This window comes from Buteo buteo, chromosome 15 (genome assembly GCF_964188355.1).
Source record: "Buteo buteo chromosome 15, bButBut1.hap1.1, whole genome shotgun sequence".
Lineage (NCBI taxonomy): Eukaryota > Metazoa > Chordata > Aves > Accipitriformes > Accipitridae > Buteo > Buteo buteo.
The window spans coordinates 11,326,711-11,344,440 of record NC_134185.1 but is presented as its reverse complement, the minus strand read 5'-3'; the positions used below and the strand labels follow the sequence as shown (position 1 = coordinate 11,344,440).

Below are 17,730 nucleotides of genomic sequence, written 5' to 3'. Positions count from 1 at the left end.
GAGTGTATTTGTGGATTCTTGAAAGAGCAGTTTGGTGGTTCGGTGCAAGTTCAAAGCAAACGACGATTAAAAATGCGCGGAGGTGACATCAACGAAAAGCATCTCATCAAGCAGCAACAGGGTGTTTTTCTCCGAAAAAAAAAAAAAGCTGCAGCTGGTAATAGCAGTCATTTTTCTATTAATAAATCTGAAAATTGGTGCCGGCTTATCATTATTTAAAAACGTGGAGGAGCAGCACATCTGGCTGCTGCTGATTATTTTCACAAAAGAGAAAACCACCTAGTGGAAAGCCATTTAGCTAAGTTCTTTGTGTGCTCCCCTCCTTCTCCTTTTTTTTTTTAAATAATGCCTTGTGGATTTGTCCCAGCTGTATAACTTTAAAAAGTGAAGCCAAATACCTTGGAGATGGTCAAACAGAAAGAGAATGCTACCCTGCACAATGCCACAGAAAAATCACCCAGCAGCTTGAATCTTCGAGCTTCATTGTCACAAGCTTGTGTAACCATGATCTGGGAAACCATGCCACACCTGGCCAAAAAAGAGATTTAGAAACCTTAGCACACCCTATGCAATCACAGTCACGCACCGGGACTTTTCACAGATAATAACTCATGGAGCCCTTTGTTATTGTGAAAAGCATCTCTGTTTTAAAGCACCCCCTACTTCCATTTGAGAAGATATTTCATCTTAAAGCTCCACTTATTCAGGTTTTCTTAAACAGAAGTACTAGCTGCAGCTGCGTTGATCAGACCTGGCACGTATTTCCCAGCCACAAGGAAATAAAGCTAAAAACCTTTTCCTGTTGCACCTTAGTTTTTCAAACACAATGAAACACAGCTTTCGAAAAGGTACCCTGAACTCACATTCCTGTGGTTTCCAGTGTGCTTACCAGCATGCTGCTTGGCCAATGAATACAGAAATTACTAGAGACCTAAAAGGCTGCCAGAGCCATCCAAGGTAGATTTCCTCTTCTCCACCTCCCTTCCGTGGCCTACACTCATAACGCCTATTACCGTGCAAAGACACTTGGGTTAACAACAGCACGAGTGGACAGCCCCAAGGACCTAGACTGATTTCGCTTTCCTGGTTTTACCTTCTTGGCGATTCTCTCTAAGGGTGGAGCTGTGACATTCAGGCGACTCTCTTGAGATCAGTTTTATTTCACACCAATGGGAATTATGCCTCCGTAGGAGCTGCAGCATTGGCCGCGTATCTCACAAAAGCCAGTTGTCTTGCATTACGCTTTTCATGTACCAAAGACATGGCTCTTAACGACAATGTTTCAGCAAGCAATCATTGTATTAAAACCTCAGGAAAATCCCAGAACACACACTACACATTTAAATGTTAGTTTGCATTAAAGTCTTCGGGAACATCTCGATTCTAAATTGTTGTTTAAAATCTGGGTGCTTCAGGCTTACCATTTCTATCACTTAATGCCAGTCAGAAGCCCCAATAGATAAATGAAATAAATCAACTGCTCCTGGAATCAACAGACACAGTAAAATCTTTTGTATCTTAATTCAGATATACGCAGGGATTTTTTATATATACTTTCAATGCATATCTTCGGGTTTCTCGTTTTCACTTAGGTTTCATCTACTGCTCTTGTTAAGTCTACTTTGACCATATGAGTAGTAGGAGATGATCCTCCTTGGAGACCTTCCAAGAAAATCTGTGGTCTGGGTACATTGCTTGAGTTGTCACGCTTAGTCTGGGTGCTGACATCTTTTGGCAAGTACACTTGGGTGGAGTTCTCTCTTCTCATATGGCTGAGATCAGTCTGCATGGCACGGGTTAATTTGCGGCGCAAATTGGCCTAAAGACACAAAAAGAATGAGATTAAGCAAAATTTTGTTTGAATATTTTAGCACTAGTGTATACTTAGGTGTCTTTGTATATTTTACGTCTATGGGCTTCATAAACCTGGAACGTGGCCCACTTCACCCTGCTATCAATACACGGTTGCAACTGCGATTTGATAACTCCTGAACTAACAGGATGTGTGAACAGCACTGGAGGTAGCCCACACAATTCTAAGTCTGCCTCTTACTGCTTTCGTGTTGTCCTTTGGTTGCTGTGCTTCAAATTTTGTTAAATGTCGGAGCCTTTGTTTTATTAGAATAAAATGTTGTTTTCATGTTAAGCTCTTCCAGAGCTTCAAATTAACTTCAATCAGTCTGAAAGCACACTGAATGAGATAGAAACCTAAAACAAGCTTGAGGATCCCAAATATTGTGGATAATCAAACTACAGGATCAAGCCTTTGTCTGGTTTCAGACCAAATGTGATGAGGTTTAGTTGCTGGTGTCACAAAGCACCAGATAGAAGGGAAAAAATGCCTTCCTTAACGACATTGCTTATTAACCCCTTGGCAAAGGGCAAAAGGTAAGGTAATTTATGATTAAAGCTCCGTTTAATCACAGAAACTGCTGTAGATACAACAACAAATCCACTTCTCTCAAAGTGTTAATATTACTGAGTCAGCACTTGAAACAACAAAATGCTCCTTATTTCACTGAGCCTCCTATGTCAGCAATGATGTAAAACACTGTAAATCATATGACATAATGTTGTCATCAAAATATACAAAATACAGTCTCATGTGGTGGGATCCAGACCCTTACATGTAAGTGAGAAAGTCCCTGGAGTCCAGTCCAGTCAGCAGAGACTGGAGTCAGTGGAAGCTGGAGCGTGATTAAGTTGGACAAATTTGGTGTTCATATCAGGGTGAGTCAAAATATTCTCCAGACTCCACTAGCTAGGTCTCTCTCAGCTGGAATGGAAGTTGAAGCACGTATCTGTAGCCGCATTTTGGTATCTTAATCTACAACTGAATCTTACGCACAGTGTCATCAAGGAAAATATAGAAAAGAACAGTAAGGAACTTACAGAAGAGACAGCATGGAAAGAAAGACAATATTTTAGTCTTTTTTTCTGAGGGTTTTGATGACAATTCAAACAAGAGCAGGAATGAGATACTGTTTCTCTGTTAAGTTTATCCCTCTTGAAAACTGAATGTATGCTGTTGCAAGGAACGATGCTTGCACAGAGAAACAAATGGGAACTGAAAATTTTACTTCTAACATCAAACAGGTGTTCTAACAGACTCATATTTTAACACTTCATATCGCTACAAGTTTTCTGGCTAAGTATGAACAACAGAAAAAAACCCCAAGGCATCTGAGCTCATCCTCTAACAAAATCTGCAAATATGGCTGATGCTCCCCTAAAGTACTGAATTCACAGACGCATTGGTAAGCTATTTCTGTTATTTTAGCACTTTGATTCTAAATGTCGTATCACCTCCATATTACAAATTCACCATAGTCACTGTAGACAAAACACTTTTGCATGCATCTGGGATTTTTTGTTTCAACTCAGCATCACTAATCTCCCATATGGACAGTTGAGGCTAAAACACCCTTAGTACTTTAAAGTACTTTCTCTAAATATTTCAAACTAACGAACTACAAATTTGTTTGTGAGTGGTCTTCATGCTCAGCTGTTGGAAAACATCACCCTTGCTTACGCTAAAGATAAACCACTGACCACATCTTGTATTTATTTATGTACTTTTGTCCATTACAGAAGCAAATGAGGCTTTTAGCTAGGCCTCTTGTAAACCTAATTGGCTTCTTTATATACCTCAGTAACAACTATACTTAGAATCCTTTATAAGCCAGTTAACACCGGCAAGACTTCTCAGTCCAAAATTTTGCTTTCTTTTTATAACATTGGAGATTTCATGGCAAAAAGAACAACAGAAAGGAAATAGGCGGCACAGCAGACCACAGGCCTCCATAGTGCATCTGTTCACAGAAAAGAAATAATCAACCCTGCAGTATCCTGCATCCAGTTGATATTGATAACTGCAATATTCCCTGTACTCACAAGTTCATTTGGACTGAATTGTGAAGATTAGGTGCTATACCTTGGCAACTGCATGTGCTGGCAAACCCTAGGAAGAAGCTTTTAAAATATATACTGTTACTTTAAAAACTTTTATGTATACCGCCAACCTTCTGTGGACAGAATGTGATGTCCAACCCATCAGAAAATCACCATAATAGTGTAACAAACATTTCCTCTGGCTTATATATACAACAGAAAACCTACTTGCTCTATTTCTTACCTCTCCAGTCCTACATGAAAGAGGGATTTTTCTTCCCCCCAAAAAAAGCAGAATTGGTTTTAGCAAACGTGAAGAATCAGGATAAAATGAAAAGTATTTCATTACAAAGAAAAAAAAAAGAGGGGGGGAAAAAAGGTGGCATGCTCTGATACCTTTCAAGGATGAATAAATTAGCAGAAAGAAAGCTTCTGCAGGGTCAAACACATCCAAAGGTATTCCTCACCATTCTGTCTGCCAGTTACTACATTTTATCTCCTCTTACTTGACAGTGATGAACGTTAATATAAATTGCTAAACTTGCAATAATGTTTTGCCTGACCCAAACCTTTCTGCCATCTTTTTTTTTTAACAAAAACAGTATATAGCAATATCTTCAAGCTGTTAAATTTATTACAGTGTAGAGAAACAACTTTAAAAATCAATGCTAATCAACAAACTCTTATTACTTAAAGAAGGCAACTGAAAAATTTGGAATGAATAGACTTAGCAGTGGAAACACTGCTCAAAAAACTGGGGAAAAATATGGAAAAAGTGGGGGAGTAAGAAAGTCTAGGAATAAGGAGAGAAAATACCGGGGGAAAAAATATTGAGCCAGTTGTAACAAAGTGTGCATCTTTGAATAAGGTTAGATTTATGTTGCAAGGAAGTTTACAATAATTTATTCTGAACTTTGTTATTCAACAATGAAAATCTGGTACAAACCAATTTTATAGCTTTTCTTCTGAGTTCCCATTCATTCCATTCGTAGGATGTCACAATAGTTGGAGGCAAGATATGAGTCTCAGTTTGAGTACTACTGTCACATTTTGTGGTTGGTTTCAAACATTTGTCTGCATTTCTTGCCTGGATGAAAAAAACCACCAAAACCAAGCAAGGCATTAATGAGAAGAATACAAATATGTAAGAAAAACAGCATATGGATATGCTACTTTTTAAAAGCAAAGAGAAACATGCAAACCACAAGTGGATAACGATTTTTACATCCAACAATATTTTTGTCTCCCCTGCCCCCGCTAAAAAGAAGAAACCATTAAGTATTTGATGGATTTAATTTCTGACAGAAAACCCTTTAGGCAGGGGCCACAGCTGAATTTCAGGCTCCCACATCCTCAGTGAGACCTTAATAATTGGATTTAGGTAAAAAGGGGTCCCACCACCACCACCAATATTTTATGGTGCAGGCACCTCAGTTTGTCTTTATGAATGGACTAAAAATCACAAATCATGATTAGGACAAGTGCTTACAACTCTGCCAGAGCCAGGATATAAACTGTCTTTCTCACCAAGGGCCTGTTCAAGACTACATTCTTTCCATTGCTAGGGACCTAGAATTCACAGTGGATCACAGAGCATGTCTATGAATCCAAATCAAGTCTTTGGATTTCACATAGTAGCATGGTTGCATTCATTATTAATGAGTCTCCTTTAATTTTGTAATATTTCCATAATTCCTGTCCCCAGATATCGTTACACTCTCATCCAGCACATACTGATGAACTGCTAAACTGAAGTTCCAGATAATACGGTATCTGGGTTATCTTCTGTTCCATTTATTTACTGTCCCTTTAAGCTACTTTTGCAAAAATGAGGAAAAAAAACATCAGACACAGGATCTTCCTAAGCCAAGGACAAACAGCTTTTATCACTGCCACAATCCTTTAGCTCTACATATTCTCCTATGAAGACATAAGGTGATAAGAACATAAAGGGAAAATGTTTTGTTATCAACACCTTGAAGACCTGGAAAAGAGGGACCTTCAGACATTCTGTAAGATAGGCAGATGATTATACTTCTTTCCTAAAGACAGGTATCATCTGTTCTCTTTATGTTCTAGAAAGGACAGATCAACCAGTGACCCAACAGCTGTTTAGCATGAGGCATGGGCAATGCGTACCTGTGCATAAGAAGCAAGGTATTCAAACTGATGACGAAGCTCAAGCAGTTGAATTAGCTCTGCATGTTCTTTTGCTTTTTCGATGTTCAGTTGAATGAACTTATCCGGATCTTGAGCAAAGATGTATGCAGCTTCTTTGGAACTGAAAACATAACATCTCTCCTTGTGCTTCAAAATTCCAATAGCGGGATTTCCTAAAAAAACCAAAACAAACCCCACAAAATAAAATAGCGAACAGTATCATATCCAATACAAAAGACATTTGTAATCAAGATTCTGTGTTTCCCTCAAGTCAGTTTCACTTCCTTTTTTCTGAAATCAGAATAAATCCCTGAAAGTAAGCTTTTTTAAATACCGAAAAGTCTGTTTTGTTAGGTCAGTACAGCTGCTTTTGATCAGTTCACATCCAGCATGCCTTAGTGCACGTTTGTCAGAAAAACGACAGATAAAACACCTATAGCAAAGGCATAACAAAACAGCCCGTACACACAAATGTTTTCCCTATAATCCCCAGCAAATACTTGATTGCAGATCAGCAGTTCATTTATACCAAAGGTCATAACACTGAAATTAACTGAAGAAGCAGATGAAGCAGCTGAGAAGCTGGACAATGAATTAACAGAGAAAATGAAATGTTAATAAAGGCCAAATAACTTATATAGGAAAACAAAAATTGAGCTCAAGGACAGTGGCAGGCTCTGCTTCAGCTGTCATTGCCCAGGAAAGACCTAGAATCATCATAGACAGTGCCCTGAAAATACTACATGGCAATACTCAGTGGCAATCAAAAAAGCAAAAAGAATGTCAGGAATTATTAGGATGCAAACAGAGGTGGAGAAGAAAACCAACATTATAACAACCTATATGCTACATTTGTAATACTACATTTTGTTCCAACACAACAGAATAAGAAAAAGTAAAATGAAGAGAGTTGGGAGTGATCAGAGGCTTGGAATACCTTTCACAGAAGGAGGGGTTAAATAAAGAGGCCTCTTCAGCATTAAAAAGAAGCAACTGAAATGAAGTAATATGATACGGGGTTATAAAACCATGAATTGCGTGCAATATAAAATTACTATTTGCTAATTTTCCTAATAGAAAGACTATCAGGTCTTTGATGAAATTATCAAGCCAGAGCTTAAAACCATCGCAAAAAGAGGTACCTTTTCATAATACATATAATTACAATTGCAGGACTCTTGACAATAACAATAACCCATGGCAAACTCTAAATGGATTCAAAAAGCAATTAGATAGATGAAAAACCTCTATCAAGGATTATTCAACAGAAGGTTACAGACTCAACATTTATCTGAGGAAATCCCATAACCACTAATTGCTAGAACAGGGAAGGATATAATTAAGGAAGGATCATGCTAGAACAGGGAAGGATATAATTAAGGAAGGATCATTCCTACTTGATTTCTCATGATCTTCAAGTGTTCATGACTGTCCACGTCCAGAAATTGGATACAGGGCTAGAGAGACCTTCAGTCCAACCCAGGACAGTTGTTCTCATATGCAATACTAAATAAGTGTAAGTAATTTACACTGCCACTAAAATACCTATTTTTTAATACTGTTAAGTAATGGCAGTAGTTTCCTCCCAACCTCCTGTAGGTTTAAAAAAATTCTATATGGATAGGTTCTATAAAGGATAAAGGATAGGGAGACAGAAACCATGAACTGATGGGGTAGCTGAAATAAGGCTTGCTTTCAAGACAAATGACCCTAGAAGAGACCAAAAAATTTCCTAAGATTAGTTGACTTAATCAAGTGCATTTTCGTGTTCTTTTCAGAGAAGGTTTTTAGTACTTTATAACAACTATTTAAAAATACATATGATGTAGGAATGAATGGGTGCGTTTGCAACACACAGATACACAAAACAGAAGGAATGACCATTTTCCTATATCTGTATTAAAACACACTAACAACAGTAAACCTGCATCCAGCTGCAGTGTAGGTTATACAGATGCACATATAGCAGGAGGAAACATTTATCCATCCCATCTTGTTTCTGCCTCTGCTTGCTCATGCCTACTTTCTGTTGAAGCCCTCCTACCCTACATTTAGGGCAGTTTATTTGTGTGTTTTTAAAAGAAAAATACTTTAACGGGGAAATAAGTTATCTGGGGTGAAAATTACAAACATGAAAATACAGTACTCCAGCTTTGACATAAGAGGATGCATTCAGAACATGTCTTCCCATTTCCCCTAGTACTTGTGTACATATAAACTATGGGAAAGACCTAACTACAAACCATACCTGGGAGGGTGAGGCCTCTCACACCAATTGCATGTGCACAGAAACCATGGTACTGGATTAGCAACTGATCAAAATTATCAGTAGTCTCTGGAAAAAGCCATTCTTGGTTCTTGAAATCAGAAACGTTCACTCTGGTTCCTAACAAAAGGTTTAACAAAGGAAGGATTTCAGTAACAAAACATCAGATGTTTATAATAATGTTGCAGGATAACCAGATTACTCTGGCCTTCACAGGGTGACCTGCAGTGCAAAGATACCAAAAGCCAAACTTCAGCCCTGTCTTAAGAGAGATCCTACTGAAAAAACAGTCCTGCAGGAGCCTTCTTTAGTAGCAATAGCTTTCTTTTGGAAAGCTTTCTTCCCCCCCCTCCTCCCCCCCCCATATAGGGGACAACAACAGGAAGGTAATACCTTACTTTTCTATTTTGTTTTCACCCACTCATCCATTACTCCCCTGGAGTATAACTTGGTTGCTAGGGATACCATCTTACAAATACTTCCAGTAACCAAAGCCTTGTTAAACTAGCTTTTTTATTCCCCCCTCCATTTCAGAAGTTCTGAAAGGTATAAAAAGACATAGACAAACTTAAGAAATTAAAAAAAAAGTAGAAATATTCTTCTCTCATCATTCTGCCATTTTTATAAGGTATGTTTGTATCTAGTAGGTATATTTTATATATATAAATAAAAGCCCAAACTACACTACATGAAAAATAAATCCACATACTATAACACTCATTTTAATTTACTCTGCAAATTCTGATTATTAAAAAAATCAATGTGTAGCACCCTCTGTAAAGAAAATTCAAAGCACAAAATCTTGGAAAATGAAGGAAAATGAAAAAGTAATAACTTTCAGTACCCATGGTTTCTCTTATCCTTTCCTCATCACTTTTCACAGTCACTCCTTCCAGAAGAGAAGTTAGCACTTCCTCAGGAAAAAGCTGTGATTGGATTTCCGAGAACTGTTGCAGATTGTTAGTCATATCTGTGAGGAAGCTTAGCAGGAGTATCTGATCCTGAAAGCTGGTCCAGAGGTTAGAAAGTGCAACAAAGAGAGGCTAGAAAACAAAGAAAATTATCCAAAATCCAGATTTGTTTTATGTCCGCAGTGCAACCCAAGTGCTGTGCACAACAATCCCTGCTATGAACAAAGCGGGGCTGACCTCCAAGGCCTTCAGCATCCAGAAATTCCAGGGGAACTCCTGGGCTTTCTAAGAGGAGCTCCCATCACATATGCCCAAAGCACATACGTCCAGCATGTAGGACCATAGGCCAGTATGGTACTTTTCTACATTTTACTCCAAAGCCTTTCCTAAATACATTACTCTGAGCCTATGCTTGGAACTGAGCACTTCACTGACAATACAGTTTTATAACTGAAAATAAGGCATACAGGAATAAGAAGGACCAGAAGAAATGCACCTGGTTAACTACCAAATGAAGTAAAACCACATATGCATGTACAAACCTATCAGATTTTGTTATTTTGTCTGCCCTGCTTCCAGAGTCAGCTCTGGAATTCATCAGCATCACTAATGCTGTGGAAATGTTATGGTTACAAAAATGGAAGAAACTAAAGGAAGGGCAGCAAGATCAAAATAATTCTTACTAGAATAAACAAAGAATTTTAATGAAATCTACTCTGTTTCCTAAAACAAAAGTTTACCACAAAGTTAGGCGTTATGCTACGCTTTTTGACAGGCAGAATGCCCTGCCTCTCTACATGTGTAGAGGACCCAGCTTCTCAGCAACTAGCTGAAGACAAGAAGAACTATTTAAATGGAGTGTTAATACAGAAATCTCTACCTGTGAAAGACCTGAAATCAAAAGAAATCACATATTCTGTCTTCAGCAGAGAAGAAAAAACAACTAACCAACCTGAAGGGGGAAGAAAATCTAGGAAGGAAGCAGACAACAGCAGACAGCTTCTAGGGAAAATGGTAACGTGTATCAGTCACTTAAGCCCCATGAAGATATAGGAGAGAAAAAACTGCTTTAAGCAGCTGGACAGGAGAGGAAAATGTTCCCCAAATGAGAACGTCTGGCTTATAAAATCACAAACACACATAAACTGAAGTGTCAGATCACATCTGAGGTGTACCTCAGTTAAAGTGCTGTTCCCATGAGTTTCCAGCTCAGATGCCCTCATGGGAGGTGTAAAAAATACTCCAAGTAGGTGGTGGGGGCATGATCTTCCTTCCTCCCTCCTCCACAGTAGACTTTATTTTGCTTTCTAATTATTTGTTTAGAAGGATGAAATAAAACCTAACATATGTATGAACTGCATGCTAGTTCAATGGCTAACTACAAGGAATTAAAATGATAGACATATAACACAAAATAATGAGCTCTTGCATGAAGAGCAAATTAAATGAAGCTGGTTTCTGACATATTTCTCCCCCATTTCCTTTACACCATGTCATCATAATAATCCCAGGTTTTCACACAGTCATCGAGCACCCTCCTTCACAACCTGCAGTTCACACCACTCATTCCCTCTTCCTCCAACACCTCCCTCCCATGTCCTGTAGCTCCCAACTAAGGGTGAAACAGTACAGAACATCAATCATGCAGAGGTACGTGGCTGCTCACTGGCCACACAGCACACTAACCAGCAGGTAACTGTGGCATTCCCATTTCAGACTTAATCTTAGGAGGGCTCTAACTGTGTCTCTCTAGTTGTTTGTTTTTCACAAAACTTGCAGAAAATGAAATATTTTGAGATCTCTGGACTCTGACAAATTCAACTGAAACTGGCCAACAGGTTCAGAAGCTATTGGGAGGGGCAAAGTGGCTGAAACCCCCACCACAGAAAGCTGATTTCTTTAGAAAAATTATGTCAAGGAGTCATACTGTAATTACAGGAACTGCTATCTGAAAGGACTAAAGAGAACCACACTCTGATGTGCCATTATCTGTCATCATTGTGTTCTTACTACTTCTGCAAGGAACAGGAGAATGTTTACACAAACCAGGAAAATATCACTGTAAATCTACAAATACTGACAAATGACTCAAGACACTTAAAGTAAAATAACATTTAATTCTTTCCCCCCCGCCTTTGTACCTTGCTTTTCTTTTACCTTGAGATCAAGTCTTTTAATTTAGTTGCCCCTTTAAAAATCACAAATGGTGTTATAATAGAGAGAAAATAATGTAGCCTTTTTCTTAACACAAACTATACAAAAATACACTGGTAAAGTATTTTGTAATACTTAAGTAATTTTTTATAATTAAGAAGAAATAGGTTTTCCATTCAAAATACTTACAAAAACTTCTTTGGTATCTATGGAAACCTTATTCTGCACTGTGTTTTTCAACTGCTCCATTGTCGCTACAAACTGCACATTCATCTTTTCAACTTCTTGAGCACTTGTAATTGCATCAGACTGGAAAGAGAATTTACTTCAGGTAAGAAGCATGACAGTCAAAAAACCAAGTATTTAGTCACAAGTATTTACTTGGATCTTTTCATTCAACTATTTTCAGACAACTGTTTTAAGGAACGAAATGCACCCTAACTTTCCACAAAACATATTTTTCCTTAAGTGTTCAGGTATAAAACCAGGTGCTTCTCTCAAATATATACTAGTAATTTTTATAGAAAACCTCTACATTTTTATAATGAAGAGAACTGAAACAAATTGAGAATAAAATATTTTTTCCAAGCTTTATAATATACAGGAAAAACAAATTAAACCCTGCAGTTTCTCGAAAGACAAATTAAAAGGTCTTCATAAACAAAACAAGTTTCAAGAATTTAAATTGTATTCTTCAAAGACTTCCGATGACTCCATATGTGTTGGGGATGTCTGCAGACTAAAATTGAGGTGATTTATGGATTGAACAAGGACATTTTTTCTCTCATGCCTTTTGGGGCAGAGTGAGTATCAGTATGCAAGCAAGGAAGAAGTCCTACTTTTTCAGTCCTTTATTAATGAAATTAAACCAAAAAAGGAAACCTCCAGAAATTAAGTGGAAGCACAGTCACACTGCAGCAAACAATTAATCCATTTTGTCTTTTAGCTGACAGTAGCCAAACCCAACAAGTTAGGTACAAAGTTCATCATGACAGATGATGTAGGTTCTCATATATTGAGATAATATGATTTCACTGATTTCTGAATCATTTTTCTTATATTTCTGTCCTGTACAAGTAGGTAACTTGAATACATTCGATCTGAAATAAAAACCCACAGGATATAACATGATGGTATCTCACCAGAAGGATGCAAAGGAAGGCCTCATATTGTCTCACATTGAACAGTGCTTCTTTTAATTTAAAAGAACTAAGCTGTGTATATCTGTGTTGGTCTTCCTGCATGGATTCCAACAGAGCTGTGTACTGGTGGGCTAGCTTATGGCAAGTATTAAGACTTTCATCAACAGCCCGGGTAGCTGATGGAATGGCTTCATTCAGAATGGCTGGCACTTTTGGTACAGAATAAATGAGATACATGTAAAGAGAATTATTTAAATCATTAGCAAAAGATTACAGTGCAGTATTTGAGCAAAGTAGACTTCCAATAAAATTTCTAAGTCTTGTCCTTATATTCATGCATTTCCAAATGCTTGCATACTAGATTCAACCGCTGTATCTTACTAGTCGAGAGGTTCCAAACAGTCAGAATTACAGGTGTGGAAATATCACAGTCAAGTCAAGGACTGTGAGAAAACTTGCTTCATAGTAGTTGCAGTTCAGTTGATGCTACTGACATGGGTTTCCTGAGAGACTTTAGGCAATCTGCACAATTTTCAATTCTTAGTTTCTTCTAAAACTGGGCTGCAGACCTTTCTTACAAAGAAGACTCCACACTGAGTTACAATACTACATGCACATTCACAAAAACATTTCCACTGATGAGGATTCAAAATCCAAAAGATTTTGAGAACATGTTAAGAATCTGAAGAGGTTACTCTAAATTATCAGAATACACATAATGCCCCAGCAACTTCTATCCCTTCTCATTACACATATGCAACAGAAAATTTAAATTGGGTTGATAGTGTTCTTTCAAGATTTTAATTAAGTGCTTTTAAAGGCAAACATTACATATTTAATTCACTTAATGGCAAGGGATCAGGGAAGAGTTATCATGAGGTAAATTAGTGCATGAAGTTAATACACCTAATCCTTCCACATCAACCACATAGGGCTCACTCTTAGCTAAAAAGTAGTAGCCTACACAGAAACCTGTAAGTAAATACAAAATATGTACTTTTCCTTCAGGTTTTCAGACCCTGAGTCAAAGCTGTTTATCTAGAGATGGGATATTACTGGAGCTGCTCCAGTGAAGGCCAGGAAGAATTAATCTGAAATACACAGCCCAAATGCAGTTGTCTACTTACAGTCATCAATGCCGCTTCCTCCTTTCCTGCATTCCTTGTTGTACAACCGAATTCCTGTGACCAGCATGGCAAGATTTTTCAGCTGTTGCTCTTTGTTCTTCTTACTGAGTGAGATGAAAGTAATCATCTCTGTCTGGGGGAATACACTCTGCAAGGCAGCTAGAAGCATTACAAAGGGTGAGGAAATTCTCAATATGAGGGAACAAAAAAGAAAATCATTAACAAGCAAAAATACCCTCTCCTGAACAACTGCAGAAAGTAGGAAATCCATGGCAAATTTAGGCTTCAAAGTTGAGCAGTGACAGTTTAGGTAGTAAGCATTCATCACAGTTTACCATATCTGTATCTAAAGATCAGCACAGAAAAGGTAAAATGTTATTTTTCAATGAGAAAAGCCCAATTTCACAGCTGGGAGTTTACTGACCTGTTACCTCCCTGACGACCTTGATATCTGTTGGCGATCCCAGGCCAGACCTTAGCAGCACATAGCTCACAATCTTTCGATACACATTCTCCACTTCTTCTTGCACACGAGGACGACCATCTGTGATATCTCTGACCACAGGAGCCAGCCTTCCCTCCAGAACACGGTGCTGCTCACTGAGTAATTCAGCTAGGAAAGAAAGACTGTTAGGAAGCGCTATTTAAATTCCTTGCAATTTGGCTTATTCAGAGGGTGCAATTCATTTCCACAGTCAGAGCACCAACTTAAGGTTTCCGAAGCACAGACAGGTGGAAGAGATGTTAATTATAAAGTTATGGTACCTTGAACAACAGTGGAGTTAAACATTAACATAATTAGCATGATTAACATCAGTCAGTAGAGTCCAGGGAACTATTCAGGCCTAATTAAGCAGGCTGTCTGGACTCCTCTGGCTGCAGTAGGACCTAACACACACACATTTCATACACACCTGAAGTTACATACACAAATCTGAACACTACCCAGGATCTCAGAATCTTACTGGACTTATTGAGCTTACTGAGCTTACTGAGTCCAGAAGACTGCAGAGCAGCTTCCTAGTTTTGCTAATTTTTGGTTTTAATCCATGGTAACAAGAAAACATTTTCATGACCTCCTCACACAGAAATGTTTGTCTGCTCTTGTTCTGTTTCCCAGCAAGCCCTCATTGTCCCATTGAGATCTGAAGTTACAGCAGAGACATTCTCCCCATCATTTTTCTTCCACATTCCCATTCTCAGACCATATGACGTTACCATGGATGAGACCAAAACATACTCGGTTAAAACTGCAACTAATTGTTAAGATTGCTCATATCTCTCAATGAGGGATATCGATAAAACATCAAGTTCCCTTTCAGATACATAAGTGCGGTTTTGGGTACTGGTTCTCTTTCAGATACACAGGTGCAGTGCAATTTTTCTTGCAGAAGGCAGCTAGCCACTGCACCTGAAAGCATAGTTGTTCTCAAGCGATCTAATACATTACATCCAGTAAATCTCTCAGACAGGATGAGTGTACTCTCAAATATAATGCACATTTTTTCCCTACTATATCATTACTGAAACACCATACTCCTATATAGTACATTTCTCCAGGGATTTTTATTTTGCTTTACTGCCAGCAGTCATTTAACGGGAATCATTATTAGCCCTACACAGAGAGATATTAAATCCTAAACTCAGCATCAACTTCTATGAAAACATATTTGACATTACCTCTGTTTGCATAGTTCATATCAAAGTAAACTTGCATCTTAATTGTGCTCAGGGATGGGTTTGTTGTGTCAAGCAGCCTGGTAACACAGAGCTAAGAGAGACAGAGAAGTGAGTTCTTTCTCATCAAGAGGGAAATGTCTGAACTGACAGTGACTATGCTACAGGTTTCACAACAGCAGTAGAGCCCCTCCCTATCATTCTCTCAACATACTACAAAGACTATGAAGTATAAGGCATTTACTAATATGAGGAAACACATACTCCAGTCTTTAGCTACAGAACCATGAGAATAAAGTAGGGTTAATATTTTGAAAGTGTTCATATCAAAATAAAACGGCATTTTAATTACAGGAACAGGTAGCAGATAATGCTATAGTCTTAGCTAAGTACTGACTCTCAACATTGTGTCAGAATTACCTGGATAAGATTTTGCACTTCTGTTTTTGTAAGGATTTGATCCACACTGAAGTCATTTCTTGGATCTAAAACAACAGCTTTCACCTAGTGATTGCCAAAAGAAAACAATTTATATCTCAATATATACTGTTTGTAACTAACCTTTTGTTTTCTGAAAAATATTCATCCCATTTATACTACCTGGCCCTCCCTAAACAGAGAAACAAACAAAAGAATCCATCACAATAGAGGGAAGAGATAAATGTCAAAGAATAAATATAGCTGCTGCAATAAACATTCACCTATGCGTCATGTCTTTTTGTTCATTTATGAAAGTGGGAAGAAATGTTATTAAAACTTGGGAACACTTCTCATTTTCATTTTAGAAAGAAAAAAATGGTTTATCTGCCTGTTAAAGAAAACTGAGGGGGAACTATGAGTCAGAGCTCAAAGAGTTGCCAGGACTCAGAACCTGCAGCCTTTTGAGGGCCTATGCCATTGCATAGATGGCGTTTCAGAGGAATGAAATACTTTTTCAGGTTTTTAGGACCCTATACTGAATATCACTGAACGCCCCTTGAAAACTTCCCAATGTGGGCTATCAGAAACCCAGACTTTCCAAAGTTCAACTCACCCCTGCAAGCCTCAGCTGTTGCCATCCCAGCCTGGGCAGGCTGCCATGGAGCTGCCATTTGAAGTTTGTTGACTTTTAAGAGCAAAGGAATCTTTATGTCCTCGCTTCACATCATTCAGTCAGAGCTGCATCAGTCAGTGACTTCGAAGGAAAATGTAAAATTATGCCCCTACCTCATGAAAGCCTTAAAAACTGGTTCGAACTGCCAAGCTGTGGGCACCCAGGTTTGAAACTTCCGATCTGTATGCTATCAATACATATTTATCTTAATATTTTACGGATGACAACAGAATTTGAAAAACGGATTAGAAAAACACCCAGATGAAATAATAATGACACCCCCCCACACCCTGAACATTGAATTTGCGCTTACCACGAACGCCACCAAGGTTTCAGAAACGGTTTGTCCCTGGGCGGCACATTCTTGTCCGATTTCGCGAATTATTTTCTTGATGACACTTTCGGCCTGGTCACAAGACATACTGGACAAACACGCAGGTTAACGGGGTTAACTTTTATTTAAGATTTCGGGTGCGTCTCTCAACGTTTCTCCTCAAGCGGCTGAGGGTCCCCCCCTCGCCACCACACGGCCGGCCGGGGCGGGGGGTGGGGGGGCCGCCCGCCGCCCACCAGCCCCCGGGCCCCGCCGCTTCCACGCCTTGGCCGCTTTGCGGGGGCACCCCCGACCCCGCAGCGCTCCCACCGCCCTGGACGCCCCCCAAATTCCCGCTCTCACCTGCCCCTCCGGCCCGGCCCGGCCCGGCCCGGCCGGCGGCAACCGGCGAGAGCGGCCCCGCCGCCGGGCGCCAGCCGCCAGCCCGTTGCCATGGGGACGCGGCCCGGCCCGGCCCGGCCTCGGCGGCGGCCGCCGGGCAGAGCGGTGTGGGCGGGCGGCTGGATGTGTGCGTGCACCTGTGGGTACAGACCTGCGTGGGCCAAACAGGAGCTTACGGACAACGCAGAGACGCGCGTGGAGGGATGCGCGTTTAGGCAGAATGTATGGGGGGGTGTACATGCAAAACATACATACACAGGTGGCCGCGTATCTACCAAACGTATTTAGGGCATGGGGATACGGTTATATGTGTACCTAAACATCTGTATGTGCATACGAACCATGTATGAGGACATCTATGGCTACACGTACCTATGCATAAATGTAGATACTTAGGTATGTATAAACATGCACACATACCATACAGAGGTGTATGTACCTGAATATATACTCATGTATACAACAGACATGTATATGCACTGGCAAAATGTGTATATGGATGTATATGCAAAACATCTGTACAGGGATATGTAAGTATGTATATATACACATAAACATGTATGTATATATACAAAACAAAGAAGTATATGTATA

General features: G+C 39.2%; 1 protein-coding gene across 1 annotated transcript; it reads right to left on the bottom strand.

The window, feature by feature from the left end:
- Positions 1-1,159: 1,159 nt before the first annotated feature.
- Positions 1,160-16,842, bottom strand: CFAP206 (cilia and flagella associated protein 206). The gene is made up of 12 exons (XM_075046360.1): positions 16,735-16,842; positions 15,749-15,832; positions 15,332-15,422; positions 14,076-14,264; positions 13,652-13,810; positions 12,525-12,733; positions 11,572-11,691; positions 9,162-9,360; positions 8,300-8,437; positions 6,031-6,224; positions 4,838-4,978; positions 1,160-1,819 (listed from the first exon to the last, which is right to left on the bottom strand). Exons 1-12 carry the CDS (start codon positions 16,840-16,842, stop codon positions 1,589-1,591), a joined length of 1,863 nt encoding a protein of 620 aa, XP_074902461.1. The 3' UTR covers positions 1,160-1,588.
- Positions 16,843-17,730: the final 888 nt, after the last annotated feature.

Bases quoted from the DNA above. Each gene is read 5' to 3' on its own strand.
- CFAP206 (XM_075046360.1), bottom strand. From the start codon at position 16,842: ATGTCTTGTGACCAGGCCGAAAGTGTCATCAAGAAAATAATTCGCGAA. The intron at 15,833-16,734 runs GTAAGCGCAAAT...GGCAATCACTAG, and splicing joins AAACCTTGGTGGCGTTCGTG to GTGAAAGCTGTTGTTTTAGA. The intron at 8,438-9,161 runs GTACTGAAAGTT...ACCTTTTGTTAG, and splicing joins AAGGATAAGAGAAACCATGG to GAACCAGAGTGAACGTTTCT.